The following is a 17,380-nucleotide window of genomic DNA, read 5'->3' on the forward strand; positions in this document are numbered from 1 at the left end:
GTATTCAACGAATATTTTTTCTTTATGAAAAATGATATATCCACAACACTTTTACAACAAATCTTAAGTGAAAAGTTGTTATTGGTTGTTATTGTTGAGGCAAAAAATTAATCTTAATATTAGGTTCAAATTTGAATCAATAACAACTAACCACCTATAATTTGTTGTGAAAATATTGTAAAAATATTGTGTATATAACACCTCTCTTTCTTTATTAGTAATTTAGGAATTTAGAAATCTTGAATTCGTAACCTCACCTTTCAACTTTGCTCTTTTCCTCCTGGTCTCACGGGGAAATGGAGATACCCTCGCAATCTGATAGGCGATAGCACAGAATCGTTGAACGAATTTGATACCATGTAAAAGCAGATTAGGTGGCATATACCCGATTCTCCGGTTTTTTTTAAAGGCACATACCAGCTTCTGGTATAAAATTTGTAATTAATCAAATAGGAACAATAATTTTATATAACTATTAATTAAACCTTTCAGCTATGTAGTAATTGCACCACAACCTTCTGGGAAATTATTAAGTAATGAAACCCAAACAAGGTTCAGAGATCAGTTCTGAGCGCCTGCAAGAACACTGCTTTTCCTTTTCGCTAGGTAAATTTGTTCAAGCACCAAACCCAACCTAACACACCACCTCAACCTTGCTTCTTTCTCTAGCTCAGGGCAAACCAACCCAGTTTAACATTTCAGCTTTAATTTCAGACATCATAATCCTCTTAAGTAAGCATCAGCAATTCCAGGTGCATCAATTCTCATTGATTCAACTAGAAACAATAAAACAAGCCTACACAAATAATGGGAGTTCAAAAACAGAGAAAACAACTTTCAGGTTTATGAATTGTACTATTCCACTTGCTCAAAATATCTAGCAGTTCAAAAATCATGTACACTTCAAAAGCTGAAGAATTTTGCTACAAACAACTAATGTATCTTCATTCTTCACTTGGGGAAAAATTTAGTAATTTTACTTCAGAACATTACACGTTCAATTAGCAGTCTTGTAACATAGAGCAGATAATCACAACCTAAATGTCCCTCAGCATTTATATCTGCAAAGTGCAACGATTGGTGGTGGATCCTCCATGCAAAATCATAAAATCAAAAACAAATGAAGGCCACCACACACCTGCATCCAGAACCAGCCCTTTTACTAACAACAACCATTGAAAATATCCCATCAAGGGGAAAGGAAAGCGCCATAGAACATATTAAAAAATGTATGTAGCATTTAAAAATTCTGAATATTTTTGCATGGAACATCATGTTCTACCTATTATGTAAATCCCGCATTAAAAGGATAAATAGCAAGCCCACAAGACTGGAGAATTTGCTTGGTTTGATGATTGCCCACGTCAGGAGGAGAGGGAGAAAAATCCATTATCAACCATAAGGAGTACAAACTTATAATCTCTCTACTCTCACAAACTAGAAAGCTAACAAACTTTCCTACCACTTCCAACAACAAATTATGGATGGATAATCTATACAAAATAAACTAAAGATAAAAAAATGGCAGTGTGTCCCTAATTGCATGTTTGACACAACCAGACACATAAAGGTGGTGCAGTGTGTTAGACAGATAATAACAAAGCCTTCACAAAAATTCATACAAAAATAAAAATTCCAAGAAAGCATTTTTACATTATGTAAAACATAAATCGATACCAATACTAATAGCAAATTGACTAAATTCATAGCTTTTATCTCAAAGAATCTAAAATAGAAAGGAGAGGAGGGGAGCGGAGGGGTAGTCTAAAATTGCTGTCTCCTAAAGGATAATAGTCTAAGATCTAAGGGATCCATGAAATCAACTAAAGAACTACAAGATATCCCCCAATCATACTACAATATTCAAACAAAGAATTCAAAAATATAGATTTCAAATTAACAACCAATCTCTCCATCCCTTCAAAAGGTTGATTATTTCTCCCTCTCCAAACCTTCAATTAAAGAAAGCATAATTCCAACTGCTTAGACTAAAAACCAACATATTTTGCCAGTTGGCTGTATCCAAGGTCATATTAAGAAGATAAGTCAACATAAAATTAAGAGGTGAGCATGGGTCAGTCATTCTCCAGTTGCACCAAACCCATCACTTGACCTGAAGTTGTCAAGTGGACTGTAGAGAGATCGCTAGGGAAGCCGACTGAAGTACAGCTGATAGTTTTGGTCGTTTTCATCAGTTTTGACCATCAGATCTTTGATAAAGGCAGAGAATCAAAGAGATCAAAATAATCAATAATGGCAGGAGACAGAGATGGAGAATGTGAGAGAAGCTTCAATGACAATCTGCGTTCCATGGTGCCAAAGGGTTCACCAACATGCAAAGATGAGGGAGACAACTTGGTGGCCACAACGCTGAAACCAAGACAGGACGATGAAGCAAAGGAGTATGAATAGAAGAGAGAAAAAGAGGGAAGATAAGGCCAGGGGACACATCACCAAGAAGAGGGCGAAACCCATATACAAAACATTGCACCATTTGTAAAGATATTAACAGTTAGGTTGGCTTCAACAGGTTATATGCAGAGGTCAGGATTTTCATTCCCTAAACCTGTTGCTGACCAATTGTTATGTCAAAACCATCCAGACCCTCTTGGGTTCAGCTGGGTAAGACAGGGTAGGCAGGAAAATCAAGTCTGTGCTCATCCCTAACTCCTTACTACCTCAAACACACCCTTTTTGGTACTTACTCATCTTTCAAGGACCTTCAACATGTACCACTAGCCTCTATGGACACAACTAAAATTATTGTGATGAATACTCTCGTCTTGTCCCCCCCCCCCCCCCCCCATGCTACCTGTATGTTCTTGTGTAAGTGATCATAGAATCCTTTTCTGCCTCATCACTCATTAATCTTGAAAATCCCATGTCAGGCAACATTGTTTTGGACATAGCTCAATTTAAATTTAAATGATGATGATGATGATGATGAAAAATAAATAAATGAAACAAACCTGCTATGTTTCATTTCCTAGTTGTTAGAAATTCTGGAAGCCATTTTTAATGATTAAAAAAAAAAAAAAAACTACATCATTTTATTGGTGTTAGCAGCTGATTATCAAACAACAATGGAAGGAAGTCACATTGACATTGATTACAAACATGAAGCATCAAATTGACAAAATTAGAACTTTCGGGTTCAAAATGACAATTGCCCCAAACTTAAAGGATTCAAAATGAACTTTAGCTAAAATATAATTAACCTCCCATTGATAAATTAACTGTGAAAAAAAACAAGAAGTGTTACCAGTATCACAAATGCAAATGGCACATAGAGTTGCCTAACTTACATTAATGAATAAACAATAACAAAGTATTCACTTCATCTAAATCATTTGTTCTATTATTCATAAAGATAGATTTCTGAGACATGTTTAAGAAGATAACACTGTGCATGTAGTAGCTAGCAAATGACAAGGCATATATCCTTTGGAAAATTAAAAAATAACAATATTCATGAAAGTAAGACAAAAGTAAACAGTCTAATACTGTCAAATATTTTTTTTTCCTTTTTAATTTGAGTCAGACTGAATGAACAGCACAAATCAAGAGAAAGCTGAGTAGATTTCAACTAAAAATATTTGGAAAGGTAATGAAGGGAGGTTATCTGGTATGGTTAAAAAGTTCACATACACACATTTGCATAGATATATGGGTAAAAGTCAGCCTTCTTCACAGTTAATTACAAGTTCCTCATCCCAATTCCCCTCCAAATATACAAGTCAAAAACAAACTTAGTTTTTGACCTTCAGGGGCGTCAAAGATACAATTCAATGAGAAAAGGAAAGGATGAAAGAGGAATAAAAAGTGTCCATTGTCTCAAGGGGAAAGCTTAGTGGAAAATATAAGAAAATGGTGTTAAGTACTCATTGCCAATGTAACCTAAGCAACATTACTCATTATCTCTTTTATATATATATAAGTAATGCAATTTTTATGGCTATAAAAAAAAGAATAGCCTATGTCTACAGCTGGGGGACCATAAATCAAGAATCGCCCAAGGTATAACATTGCTTGTTCAACCTTGAAGTGAGATTGAAAATGCATGCTTTTCGAATAGTTCATTAAAAATGCATGTTTCTTGTTAAGTTCATAGAAGTTTAAGTATACTCACAGAACAGCAATATTAGAACTCGGGAAATTTCCAATCTTCAACATCCTCAACTGCAGTATTATCAAGTTTGAATGGCACATATTAAGCAACATCCAACAGACTGATTCTGGATATAATTAAATAACAGAAGAAACTAACAAGCATTTGTTATAACATATTTTCTAAGTACTCTGCTAATGAATATATGGAAATCTCATCAACAGTACTACCTGAATGAAGAGATCAACTGGACTCAGTCTCGCTCATTACAAATGCTTGAATAAGACTCTGTGCAGCATGGGTTTGTTCAGGTGTTCCAGATATTACAATTACAGTTTCCACTGCTCCAGGCTTTGGCTCCGTAATTGTAATTTTTGCATCAGAGATCTGAAATAATATAGACCATATTGAAATTACTATAGCCATTAATTGAAAACTGTTTTGACGAAACATTTTTACATATCAATGGACCCATTCATAATAGAGTGAATAAATTTTTTGCTGGCCGTCAACCTACTGCAACCCAAGCCTGGCTGTGAACAAATATATGACACTAAGCACAGACATAGGTGGAGTTAACATTTTCACATATCAACAATAGTCAATGATGATCTGAAACTCACGTCTCTGGTAAACTGAGTTCTTACAAGTTATGTGTGTGAGAGATGTTTATATACAAGCAAAGCTAATGGAGTGTTCCAGATAGGACACAACATTGAAGCCGTGAAGTTTAATGCGGAGATAGCCAAGCTCTTTATTCGTCATCTACTTAACATATACCATAATTAATATGACATGGCAAATGAAACTGAGTTCATCCCAGACACAATAATGGAATTCCTACATATCTACCCAGGGAACTCTATACAATTAATGCCTTTTTCATCAAGAAGAATAAAGTGCAATTGCGTAAATCTAATCTACAAATGAATTATCAGATCATTGATTGTACCTTACGAATTTGTTTCAAACATTCACCATCTTCTCCATAAATTACTGGAACAAGAGAACTAGGAACAACAACTTCAAGAGTGGTGCTTGTTATAACTGCAGGCTGGCTTCCTCTAAATAGATAAATCAGGATAATAAAAAACTCAAAATATAATATAGTAATTAAAAAAGAACTTAAAAAAAGAAAAGAAAAATGATACAATGTACATACCCGCCAAATCCTGCAAATCTTCTTTGGGGAGCTCCACCAAAATCTGGCAAGCCTATAGGGCCACCACCTTCAATTAGTCCCTACAAGCCATTTTAGGAAACACAAAGAGAACAATCAACTTACATGATGTTTTTTCTTTTTCATTTCTATTTGATTGGTTGGTCCACATAGGTGCTAAACTACTTCAGTAGCTATTGCTATTTAATTTTTACTACGCACAACTACACTTTTACCAACTTTCATCCCAAAAAACACTCATCCAAACGCAAACTAAAGCACAATCTACTTCTCTTATGTCAAATTTTGGTACAATTTCCAACATTTTATCAATAAGAAGGGTAAGAGCTTATGCCGCTAAACTTTAAGGCACAGCACCAGAAACACATGATAGGAATTCAAATTGACTACCAAAAACTACTTGTAAGCAGTGGGGAAACAAATCACAATAGTTCAATACCTGAGGACCCCATGGTTTTCTTTCAGATAATAAATGAGGGGCAGCACCAAGTCTATGAATATTGTGCATAAAAGGAGAACGATCATCATGGGGATGAAAACCACCATGGGGAGGTGGGCCACCAACAGCGTCAAACTTGTGGAATGATGGGCCTAGATTAGAATACATTCCTGGGGGTGAGAGTTCTCTCCTTCCCATATATGAAGGGAATGGAGGTACTTGATCCAGAAATGCAGGATTTGAAGGATAATTAATAGAAGGAAATGCATCACGAAAAAAATGATGCCGCAACCTAGTTGTTATCTGCAAAAGAGCCTCTTGAACTGCTTCAAATTCTCCATTTATCTGTCGAAGTAGAAACAGCATCAGCAAAAAGCATAGAAGTAACACAATAATCAGAAAAACGTGATAAGAACTAGGTTCCATATCAACTGATATCTTCATTGTACGTTGTCAATGTCAGAATATAATTGATCACACATCAACCAAAAAAAAAATAATAATGAGCAATTTCAATGATAACAGAACTTGATAGGTTGTCAAAGGTTCAACCTGATCAAGCTCAATGGAATTCATGCAAACACACCTGGACTACTTCTTCATCTTCTGAAGCACACTTTGGAATCTGATCCTTCCCCAAGACGCGAATATGTGCCCGAGATAACTTCCTCATTTCTGCTATGATGGAACCACCTTTGCCAAGGAGACAGCCAATTTGATTGGAAGAAACAAGAAGCCTTGCTAATACAGACTCCTTGTTATCAGGTATAGCTCTGACTATCCTAGTCTGAACACGGAGAACTGCATCTTGCACAGCTGATATCCTATCATCAGGGTGCTGCAATAGTTGATTTGTTGTCAGCACACCACAAACCAATAACAGACTTGATCTAGCAATACAAGATTAAAATATCAAATCTTATGATATATATGTAGTTTAACCATACCGCTGGCCCAGAAATGATAATAATGCGATCCTCTGAATCAGAGACAGCTTCCATAACTTTGATCTCACAGCCAGTCTCTTGCTTAAGGGTCTTAATTATTGATCCTCCCTTTCCAATCACACCTCCTACTCTTTCATCATGGCACAGCAATCGGAAAGTTAACATTTCCTGTGAATGCTTCATTCGACCAGGAAAACCACTTTCATGATACTTCGAAATCATAGGAGGAGCAGCAGAATGATAATCAGCAACATCACGAGGTCCAGTAGCATAAGGTGCTCCGTGAGCAGCAAAAGAACGGTTATGTGGTGGATATGCATCTGGCCTGGGATGAGGATGACCAAATGATTGAGATGATGGCCCTGAAGGGGTGACAGGGGAAGGGTCATGATCCCGAGGTGGATTCTCCAAAAGCTGTTGAGAAACGGATTGAAGAGCTTTCCTTACTGCATCAATTTCCCCAGTGATCTGCATTGTAATTATATAATATATGGGACAAATAAGATTTGTGCATCAAGAAAAAAAACTAAATAAAACTTCAAATCTGGACCTATTTCCAGGAACCAAGACATTAATCATGGCCATTCGTGTTAAATTCATATTTCTAGAAGACCTCCAAAAGTTGCCAAAATTGTTTAGGAATTAATCTTAGATGCTAGAGAAATGAGGAAGCAATGTGCTCAGCAATGGTTTGCAGGTCAAACAAAGCGAATGACTACTAAAATAGCACAGAATCTACCCAGGTGACCACTTGTTCACATAGAATGTGATTTTCAACTTTTATTTCAAGTTGACACTACTTTTGGAGTAATATAAGCATCTAGTATGAACAATGCATGAAATGTGAGTTGGAAAGCCCTTTCGTGGAGGAGGAAGTATTAGATGCAGTAGAGAGCATGAATGGTGACAAAGCTCCAGGCCCAAATGGCTTCACTACGGCATTCTTCCAAGTTCCAAGTGTGTTGGAATATAGTGAAAGATGATACTATGTGAGTCTTTCAGCACTTCCATGTTCACTGTATGTTTGGAAAATATTTAAAAGCTACCTTTGTTGCCCACATTCTGAAGAAGGTTGCAGTGTGTGATGGGAAAGATTTTAGTCCTATTAGTCTGGTTGGTAGCATTAATAAAATTTTGGCCAAGGAGTTAGCCATGTGTTTGGGGGGGGGGGGGACTGTCTCAATCACAAAAATGATTTTATTTATGGGAGACATATTGGATTCAATTTTGCTCGCGAGTGAATGTGTTGATAGTAGATTGAGGATTATGAACTTACATCAAGGTGACCCACTGTGGCCACTATTATTTGTATCAGCGATGGAGGCATTGAGATTGAGTAAGGTTATAGAGGGACAGTATATCCAGGGGTTTACAGTGGGAGAAGGGCAGCTGAGCTGTTGATGATTTCCCAACTATTGTTTGCAGATGACATTTTGATTCTGTGTGGGGAAGATCCATAATTTTTGTTTTTTGATAAGTAGATGATCCATAGCAAATTGACTATCCAAAATGTGTGTTATGGTGTTTTGAAGTTGTATATGGATTGAAGATTAATTTGAGCAACTCCAAAATGGTCCCAAATGGCGAGGTTTCAGCCTGCACTTTGGCTGAGATTCTTGGTCACAAGATTGGTTCATTGCCTATGATATATTTGGGGTTACCCTTAGATATAAGTCCAAAGCCATATGGGATCCAATTATAGAGAGGAGAGGATGGAATGGAGGTTAGCAGGCTGGAAGAAATAATATTTCTCACAAGGCGGCAGAATCACTTTGAGTAAGAGCATGCTCTCTAGTCTCCCCACATATTTCCTTTCCTTGTTTCCCATACTGGTTACATTGCTCATCATTTTGAGAAGTTGAAACGGGATTTTTTGCGGAGAGTTTTAGGGGAGAAAGTAAGATTCATTTAGTCAACCAGAACATCATTTGTGAGCTGATTTGATTTAGTGGTTTGGGTATCAAAGGTTTAGTCCAATTTGATCATGCATTGCTAGGGAAGTGGTTATGGCGTTATGCAAATGAGAGAGATACTTAATAGAGGAACATAGTTGCCACAACATATGGAGAATCAACCGGGAGGTTGGGTTTCAGGGGTGCTTTAAGAACCCTATGGTGTGCCTCTTTGGAAGCATATTCAAAATGGGTGGGGGAGTTTCTTTAGGTTGATAAAGTTTGAGGTGGCAGTGGTAATCATGTCGTTTTTTAATGGATTTATGGTGTGGGGAAGTGGCACTATTTGAAGCATTTTCGCCTTTGTTTTATATTGCCCGAGATAAAGAGGCTTTGGTGACAAACTATTTGAGTTGGCATAATGGTGTCCAACATTGGGAAGCTTTGTTTACTAGAGATCCACATGGTTGGGAGATAGGAGACTTAAGATATTTTTGATCTTCACTATTCTGTCAAAACTAATAGGGATGGTGAAGATTACATGCAATAGATCCCAAGTAGGAGTGTCAGTTTTGAGGTCAAGTCCTATCACGTTCTCACAACATGATTGACACTATTCTTCCTATGGAAAACTATATGGAAGGTTAAATTTCCCACTAAAGTTGCTTTATTTTCATGGACAACAACTCAAGGGAAAATCCTCACCATGGGCAATCTCTCCACAAGTGTCATATCTATATTGTTGACTGGTGATGTGCATGTAAGAATAGTAGGGAGTCTACAGATCATCTGCTACTTCACTGTATGCATATGACATATGGTCTGTCTGGGATTCAGGGGGTAACGCATGAAAGGGTGGTGGACTTGTTAGCTTGCTGGATGGGTAGTTTTGGGAGACATTGCTCTATTGAGGTATGGAAGGCCATTCCTCTGTGTCTTATGTGGACCACAAGCACACCTTTAAATGGGTTGAGACCTTGTCTTTGGAGTTGAAACTATTCTTGCTTCATTCTCTCAATGATTGGATGGCTGCTTTAATAGTTACTCTTTTTCCCCACTAGAGGAGATTCTTGACTTATGTACATTTTGATGTTATTTGTGGCTTCCCTAGTCTACTGCTTGTGTACTTGGGAGTTCATTTTAATTTTCAATAAATGTTTTATTACTTATCCATAAAATTAAAATCTGACTGCAAAGAAATGTTGTAACATCTATTATTTTAGCCAAAAAAAAGTGTTTACAAGAAAGAGGTGGCGAACACCCTCAGATTTTAGCTTTGCCATGATTCCGGTCCAGCCAGAATCAAATTTTATGGTGGAAATTCCCCTTCAACCCAAATGACAGTTTTTTTTTTGGGGCCGGGAGAGGGGGGGGGAGGACCTTTGATGCATTGTTCATACTAGATGCATATTATTCCAAAAGGAGTGACAACCTTGAAATAAAAATTGAAAATCACATTCTATTTGAACTAGTGGTCACCTGGAACTAGTGGTCACCTGGGTAGATTTTGTGGGCAGAACACCACTAGAGAATGAACTCTGAAGCATAACCAAAAACTTAACTGCATAGATAGTCCTTTTTATTTTTTAACAAGATTGCCAGCTCTTCACTAAGTATTTGATTTTGTCGAAATATAAGAACTATAATTCATGAACAGATATATAGCAGTAAATCACTAATGCAGTTTCTAGTCCTAATATGCGCATTTTTTTCAAGTATATATAAACACTAATGGGAAACAGAACAGACAATTTTCCCCAAAGATCCATGGTAAATAGTTCAATCACTCATGGTTACTGTTAATATAGAAATTGCCTTTGCATTAGATGTTAACCCAATAAAATTAGAATCATTAGAACTTCACAAAAGTAACTGACAATCTGCAGTATTCATGATTAGTAATTCTAGTATAGTACTACATAACAAATAATGACTACCTGAACTAATTCATCAGCAGCGGATGCACATGGAGGAAGTTTGTCCCTTGGAAGAATCCGTATTTGTGCCCCGCTTTCAGCTGACATTTGCTTGATTACGCTGCCACCCTTTCCCAAAAGGCAGCCTACTTGATTGGAAAGCACAAGTAACCTAAAAACAATTGAAGAAGACTTATTATCATCTTCATCCCCTCCGTCTGTCTCTGGTTCTCCTTCAATTATTCTCTCAAAAACAAGAAAAAGGGCCTTCTGCACGGCTGAAGTTCCCTTATCCGATTTGGCATCTCCCACAGCATCAGATTCTTTATCTTCATTGTTTTCATTCTGTTCCTTTTCATCTTCGTTCTTTTCATCCATGTTTGCCTCTTCACCACCATCCTCCCGGCTTGCTTCAGTCGTCACCTCAATCTCTTTATCAGAACCTGAGATAACAACTACCCTCTCATCACAACCAGGAACAGTTTCCTCAACTCTGACCTTTGCGCCAGTTTCTTGACGGATTTCAGATATGATGGTGCCCCCTTTTCCAATGACTCCACCAGTTTTGGAAGCAGGACAAAGTAAGCGTAAGACAACACTCCCAGGAGAGAATTTCACAGATTGTTTGTGTGTCTTTTGCCACTTTCCTTTCCCATTTGACTCTGTAAGGTTCCGATCATGTGGTCTCTTAGAAGGTGTCAATGGAACAGACATATCTACTAAATTTATAGCAGACCTGTTCACTGAAATTTGAAAGTTATAATGTCAAAGACAAATTAAATTTAAAAATAATCATGAAAAATAATCTGCATTTAAGAAACATTGATTTTCCAAAGCCTCTAATTGAATCAAAGCCCATGATTAATTGGCCATTCAATAAAGAGCAATACATTATAACTTTGAAGACATTTTCCCCATTTTCATAACGGGAATAGTGATGTAGTAAGACACTGCTAGTAATGCTGGAACTAAAAAGAACCATGCTTGTAGGTCAAGAGTCAGTCAAGACTCAAGACAAAATTACAAAAGATCAGTGTATGCTTACTAAGTAATAAATGACTGAAACAATCAAAAAGTCAAAGCCCTAAGAAATCCCATATGTCTTTCTTGAATCTTGATAACACCAAATCAAAAAGTGTGATATTTTCTGGGTACCTAGGAAACAGGATTCTGATTTGCAGAGTTGTTCTCAAGTTTATTTAAAGGTCTCAAGGGGCTGCTCCTAGAGTATTAGGTCTGATTTTGAGTTTCCTTTGTAAGAAGCTGAGGCCTTAGTTCATTATTGAGTGTCTAAGGATATAAATTGGATGTATACTTGGATAGCAAGCCATTCCATCAAGAGCTGGAAACTCTTTTTACTGTTCTCTCAATTTTCTGCAAATTATTATCCTCCTGTACTGCTGCTAAGGTCGTTAAGTTTTTCTTATAAGACATCAACTCAATACCATGTTGCAGAGTTGGCTATGGGATTGGCCTGGATGCATGGAACTCCCCTTGGATTCCATATCTGCCATAATTTAAACCAAGAGCCTCTTCCTCTGTTTCTCTAGAGGTTAATTGGTCTCAGAATTAATTCTAGAGAATAGAATACAGTGGAACCAACAAAGAATATATCAGACATTTGACTCAGTATTCTCAATATTCAGCTATCCCAATTGCACCAGGAAGACAAAATCACCTAGGTCCCAAATCAAAATGGAACCTTCTCGACAAATTCAGCATAGAGCATACTGAACTGGTCAACAACAAGAAATTATTTGGTGTTCCTAGCAGAACACATCAACCTTGCCTAGCGGTCCACACACCCAATAATTAAATGCCATGTGTTATAATTAGCCAAGTCAGATCTTAGTTAGAACCCACATAATTAATCCTAGTCTTTCTTTAAAACTGATCTGACATTAGGGTTTAAACCGTGTGTGTGTGTGTGTGTGTGTAAATTGCTTGAGTCAGCATACCTTGATTAATTGCCATGGGGATTGTGAGTTCCTAGGTGGAAACTAGTGTGACTATGTCAGCTAAGCAAGGAAGATGAAATACTGAATTTTTTTTTTTTACCCTAACGTCTGAATGGCATTAAAAAAAATTGTTCGTTTTGTGGATGCTAACTAAGATTTGACTTCGCTAATTATGACACATGGCATTTAATTATTGGGTGGGTGGACCACTAGGCAAGGCTGACTTAGTCTGCCAGAAGCACTGAATAATTTCTCCAAATAAACCCCGCTTCATTGAGAGTGATCTCTTATATAAAGAAAAATGGAAGGCACCTAGGAGGTTCAAAATGCATGAGACTTAAACTTCTCCTAAGGAGAATGGCATGGCAAATCATTCTGACTAAGGTGGTCCTAAATTCAAGATGTTTGATAGAAAACCTTAAGTTAACTGCAGTATGTGTAATGCAGCCCTTGAATCAATTGAACAGTTTCTCTTAGCGTGTCATGTTACAAGAATTGTGTAACTGACTTCACCTTGGCCAATCCGATTAGATGCATTAAATCTATCCTCCATTATGGACTGGATCAAAGTGATTTGGAATCCAAGAAGGACTCTCAATGTGCCTTATGAGAAAACAAGGAACTTCTCAATGTATGCAACAGTTTGTTGTTTTCTAGTTTGGATGCAAAGGAAAAAACAAGTGGCTAATAAGCCCCAGATTGGTCCAATGCAACTAGCCCTATAAATTAATTCCAAAGAATTTGTTCTCTGCCTGGTCTCCTCCTTCCCCTGGTTTCTCAAAGTGAATTTTCATGCTGCATTAATAGACAACCAAGCAAGTATTGCGGCTTCTTTTTTTTCATGACCACAGGCTGAGATTCCTTTTTTATATAGAGACTTGGTATATGTTGCCTTGATGAAAAAAGCCAAAGCAGACCTTCAACAACTTCAAATGCTACTGAGTGCAGCTTCAACAAATTAATCCTAGAAGGAGATGCAAGCAATGTCATTCAATCATCCACTTGCAGCCTCAATGGTCTATCAATATCCTAATAGTAGACATTAAATCTTTTTGTTGTTGTGATCTAGTTGGAAAGCTTTTCATGTCCTCAGATGGTCAAATGAGCTAAGCCCATTCGTGGGTATGGGCTTCTGTCATGTAATGTGTGCAGAACTAGACCCATCTCTTATATCTCTTGAGTTGTTTTAAGCCCCAGGGAGAATTATGGAAAATTAATAGATACTCCCAGAGTATAGCTGATGTAGGTAAACCATTTAATACAAACAGAAAAATAAATGACATAATAACTTTATTAATTGGTATCAAGTATCGTGGCTGTACTTGAGGATTACTCATAGCATTACCAAGGAATCAATGAACAATCACACCGAAATGCGCCTACTAAGGATGTTTAAACATTTGCCCCCATATCATTATTTTAGAATTTAATAGTTTAGTAGCTCTATAACCTAAGGCATGACTGTGAAAATATTATGTAGTGGATTATATATCAGAGTCACAAATCCAATTATTTGAAGGGAAACAGGTAACAGAAATAGAGAATGCAATGCTACAAACTGTTAAAGATTACACAAACACTAAATTGCTAGGATTGCAGGAAAAGAAAAGCAATTGAGATTTCATAATTAACTTAATTTATTCTCTCAGAAACAGAACCTACGTGAACTTCAACTTTGAGAGAGAGAGAGAGAGAGGATGGACAAATGAGAAGAAGAAAAACTAGAAAGCTAAGTTACTCACAGAATTATTTGATTCCGAAAAAATCAAGCTGAAACAGTTTCTTTGAATTTTTTATGGAACTTCTGAGCTGCTTCTTGGTCGAAAAACAGTGCTCAGAAATGCTAGGTAAGCTTCGTGTGAAACCAAAGAAGGGATTTGTGAGAGTTCATAAATCAGAATCCCTAAGAAAACTGCTGGGAATTGTGATGGGCCATTTGTGTAAAAGACCTCTGACAAAATGGATCAGATTATTGCGACCCGAATTGGAAGGCTTTCAACAGAGGCCACAATAACAAGTGAGCCCACTCCGTATAGCGGGCTCATAAGATATTTGCTGGCAAAGTACTTGTGGTTTGTCAATATTCAAATAGTAAATATTCCAAACTAGTAAGAGAAATTTAAATACCTTCTTTACATCTTTCAATGAAAAAAAACCTTATCAAAATTCTTTAAATTAAATAATATGCACTATGATAAATAATCATAATACTAAATACTTGATAACCATGATACGTATCTAATTAAAGTAGTCAATGAACAAGGGGATAAAAAAAGGCAGAATAGGCAATCATTGAAGAAGAGTCCGCTAAGCTTGATGACAGAAGGCCATTGAAGTCCTTAGGCTCTCTCTATGATCTTCCCTTAACTCCAACTTTTGTAATAGTCATCATAATTCCACAAATTAAGAAAGATAAGATCATACTGGGTAAGACTTTTGTCCAATACTCTTGTGCACCGAACGATCTATGAACCAAAACATGATCATTTTAGAACACATGTCACATCTGTGTAATGTCCAATGCACATAAGCATTGGACACAAGCGAGACACAATACACCCTTGCTATCTTTTAATACCCAAATCTCTATTTTTTGAAATTTTGTTATGCTTTGACATAAATGCTAACTACTTATTTGGATTGGGAATTTGATTTCTTTTCCTTTTTAATTATCGGGTGAACTATTGTTGATCTTCTATAATAGGGAATAAGATATTTTGCTTTTAATTTCCCATGAATGGACTAATGGATAACTTCTATACATGTAAATAAAATCAGAAAGAAGGGAAAAATGAATAATGCAAGGGACACATCCCATTCCCACACTCTAATTAAGTGTTAACTAGTGATTGGTGCATAAGTTGACACAACATGGTTAGGTTCCCGAGGTGGACTCGTGAAAAGTGTTGAACCAATCACAATTTGACACATAAGTAGGGTGTAATTTCTGCCTGGTCTCCTCCTTCCCCTGGTTTCTCAAGGTGAATTTTCATGCTGCATTAATAGGCAACCAAGCAAGTATTGCTGCTTTTTGTCATTTTTTGCATATACAGACTTGATGGCAAAAGCCAAAAAGCAGCCCTTCCAACAACTTCAAAAGCTACTGACTGCAGCTTCACCAAATTAATCCTATAAGGAGACGCAAGCAATGCCATTCAATCGTCCACTTGCAGGCCCCAATCGTTTATCAATTTCCTAATAGTAGACATCAAATCTTCTTTGTTGTTGTGATCTAGTTGGAAAGCTATTCATGTTCTCAGATAATCAAATGAGCTAAGCTCATTCGTGGGTGTGGGCTCTGTCGCGTAATGTCAAGGGAACTAGACCCATCTCTTCTATCTCTTGAGTTGTTTTAAGTCCCAGGGAGAAGATAGAGAGAGTTTCCCCGGTTTTTGGTTCAATAAACTTTGGTAAAATCAGTAGCCTTATGGAAAATTAATAGATACTCCCCAAAGTATAGCTAATGTAGGTAAACCATTTAATATAACAATTATAAATAAATGACATGAGCTTAAAAATCAATGTGGAAAAAGGAACTTTGTTTATTTGAATACCTAATAATTACTAGTAGCATTACCAAGAAATCAAAGAACAATCACACCGAAATGCGCCTACTAACGATGTTTAAACAGTTGCCTCCGTATGACTATTTTAGAATTTAATAGTTGAGTATAGCTCTATAAACTAAGGCATGACTGTGAAAATATTATGCAGTGGATTTTATATCAGAGTTGCAAATCCAAATATTCCAAGGGAAACAGGTACCAGAAATTGAGAAATGCGATGCTACAAACAGGTTAGAGATTACACAAACACGCTAAATTGCTAAGATTGCAGGAAAATAAAAGCAATTGAGATTTCAAAATTATCTTAATATATTCTCTCAGAAACAGAACCTAAGTGAACTTCAACTTCGAGAGAGAGAGAGGATGGACACGTAATACGAAGCAAAACTAGATAAGCTTAAGTTACTCACAGAATTATTTTTTTGCTGAGAATCGAGCCGAATCAGTTTTCTTTGAATTTTCGATGGAACTTTCTGAGCTTCTTCTTGGTCGAAAAAACAGTGACGAAACCAAAGAAGGGATTTTGTGAGAGAGAGAGAGTTCAGAATCCCTAAGAAAACTGCTGGGAAATGTGATGGGCCATTTTGTGAAAAAAACGATGTCTGCCAAAACGGGTCGGGCTATTTCGACCCGGATTTGAAGGCTTTCAAAATAGGCCTAAGTACGAACTGTTATCCAGTGAGCCCACTCCCGCTCATAATCATAAGATATTTGCGGGCAAAGTTCTTGTTTTACTACTCATCCGTTTTGATGGAATGAAAGTAGATAATGGATTAGCTCAAAATTAACTTATTTTTAGTTAATTTTATTTTATTTTTCTCCACTCATCCTCTCTTCCTTTTATCCAAACGGGCACTACCTATTGTTAGTTTTAGTTTTTTTTCACTAATTAATTAAACAATTACTTGTAAATAAAAAGAAAAACAATAGTTGTGATTCGTCAATAATAATGATTATTTCGAAATTTAAAAACCTATTTTACATCTTTCAATGAAATAAATCTTATCAAAACCTTTAAAATTAAATAACATGCACTGTGATTTATAATCATAGACGGTTGTCACATGTCTAATTCCATCTCATTTTTTCTTAAAAAAAAAAATCTGTTGAATTATTTTTTTATTTTTTAAGTAGTCGATGAGCAAGGGGATAAAAAATGGTAAAATAGCAATCATTAAAGAAGAGTCAGCTAAGCTTGATGACAATAGGCTATCGATGCCCTTATGCTACCTGCACGATCCTCCCTTAAGTCCAACTCTTGTGATCGTCATTATAATTCAACGAATTAATAAAGATAATGTTGTATTGGGTGAGACTTTTATCCGATACTCTTGTGCACAAAACAAGATATGGACCAACACGTGATCATTTTAT

At 36.6% G+C, this 17,380-nt stretch overlaps 1 protein-coding gene across 2 annotated transcripts; it reads right to left on the minus strand.

The window, feature by feature from the left end:
• Window positions 1-673: 673 nt before the first annotated feature.
• On the minus strand, window positions 674-16,563 carry LOC142613373 (RNA-binding KH domain-containing protein RCF3-like). Of its 2 annotated transcripts, none has more exons than XM_075785703.1 (10): window positions 16,417-16,560; window positions 10,504-11,225; window positions 6,675-7,142; window positions 6,314-6,565; window positions 5,728-6,072; window positions 5,271-5,350; window positions 5,061-5,172; window positions 4,339-4,495; window positions 4,130-4,179; window positions 674-796 (listed from the first exon to the last, which is right to left on the minus strand). In XM_075785703.1, exons 2-8 carry the CDS (start codon window positions 11,194-11,196, stop codon window positions 4,352-4,354), a joined length of 2,094 nt encoding a protein of 697 aa, XP_075641818.1. In that variant the 5' UTR covers window positions 11,197-11,225; window positions 16,417-16,560; the 3' UTR covers window positions 674-796; window positions 4,130-4,179; window positions 4,339-4,351. The 2 variants fall into 2 exon arrangements, with proteins under 2 accessions (XP_075641818.1, XP_075641817.1); XM_075785702.1 differs by lacking the exon at window positions 674-796 and adding an exon at window positions 809-1,138 and having other exon boundaries at window positions 16,417-16,563.
• Between the last annotated feature and the right edge of the window lie 817 nt (window positions 16,564-17,380).

The sequence above is a fragment of the Castanea sativa genome, chromosome 10, assembly GCF_040712315.1.
Source record: "Castanea sativa cultivar Marrone di Chiusa Pesio chromosome 10, ASM4071231v1".
Taxonomy (NCBI): Eukaryota; Viridiplantae; Streptophyta; class Magnoliopsida; order Fagales; family Fagaceae; genus Castanea; species Castanea sativa.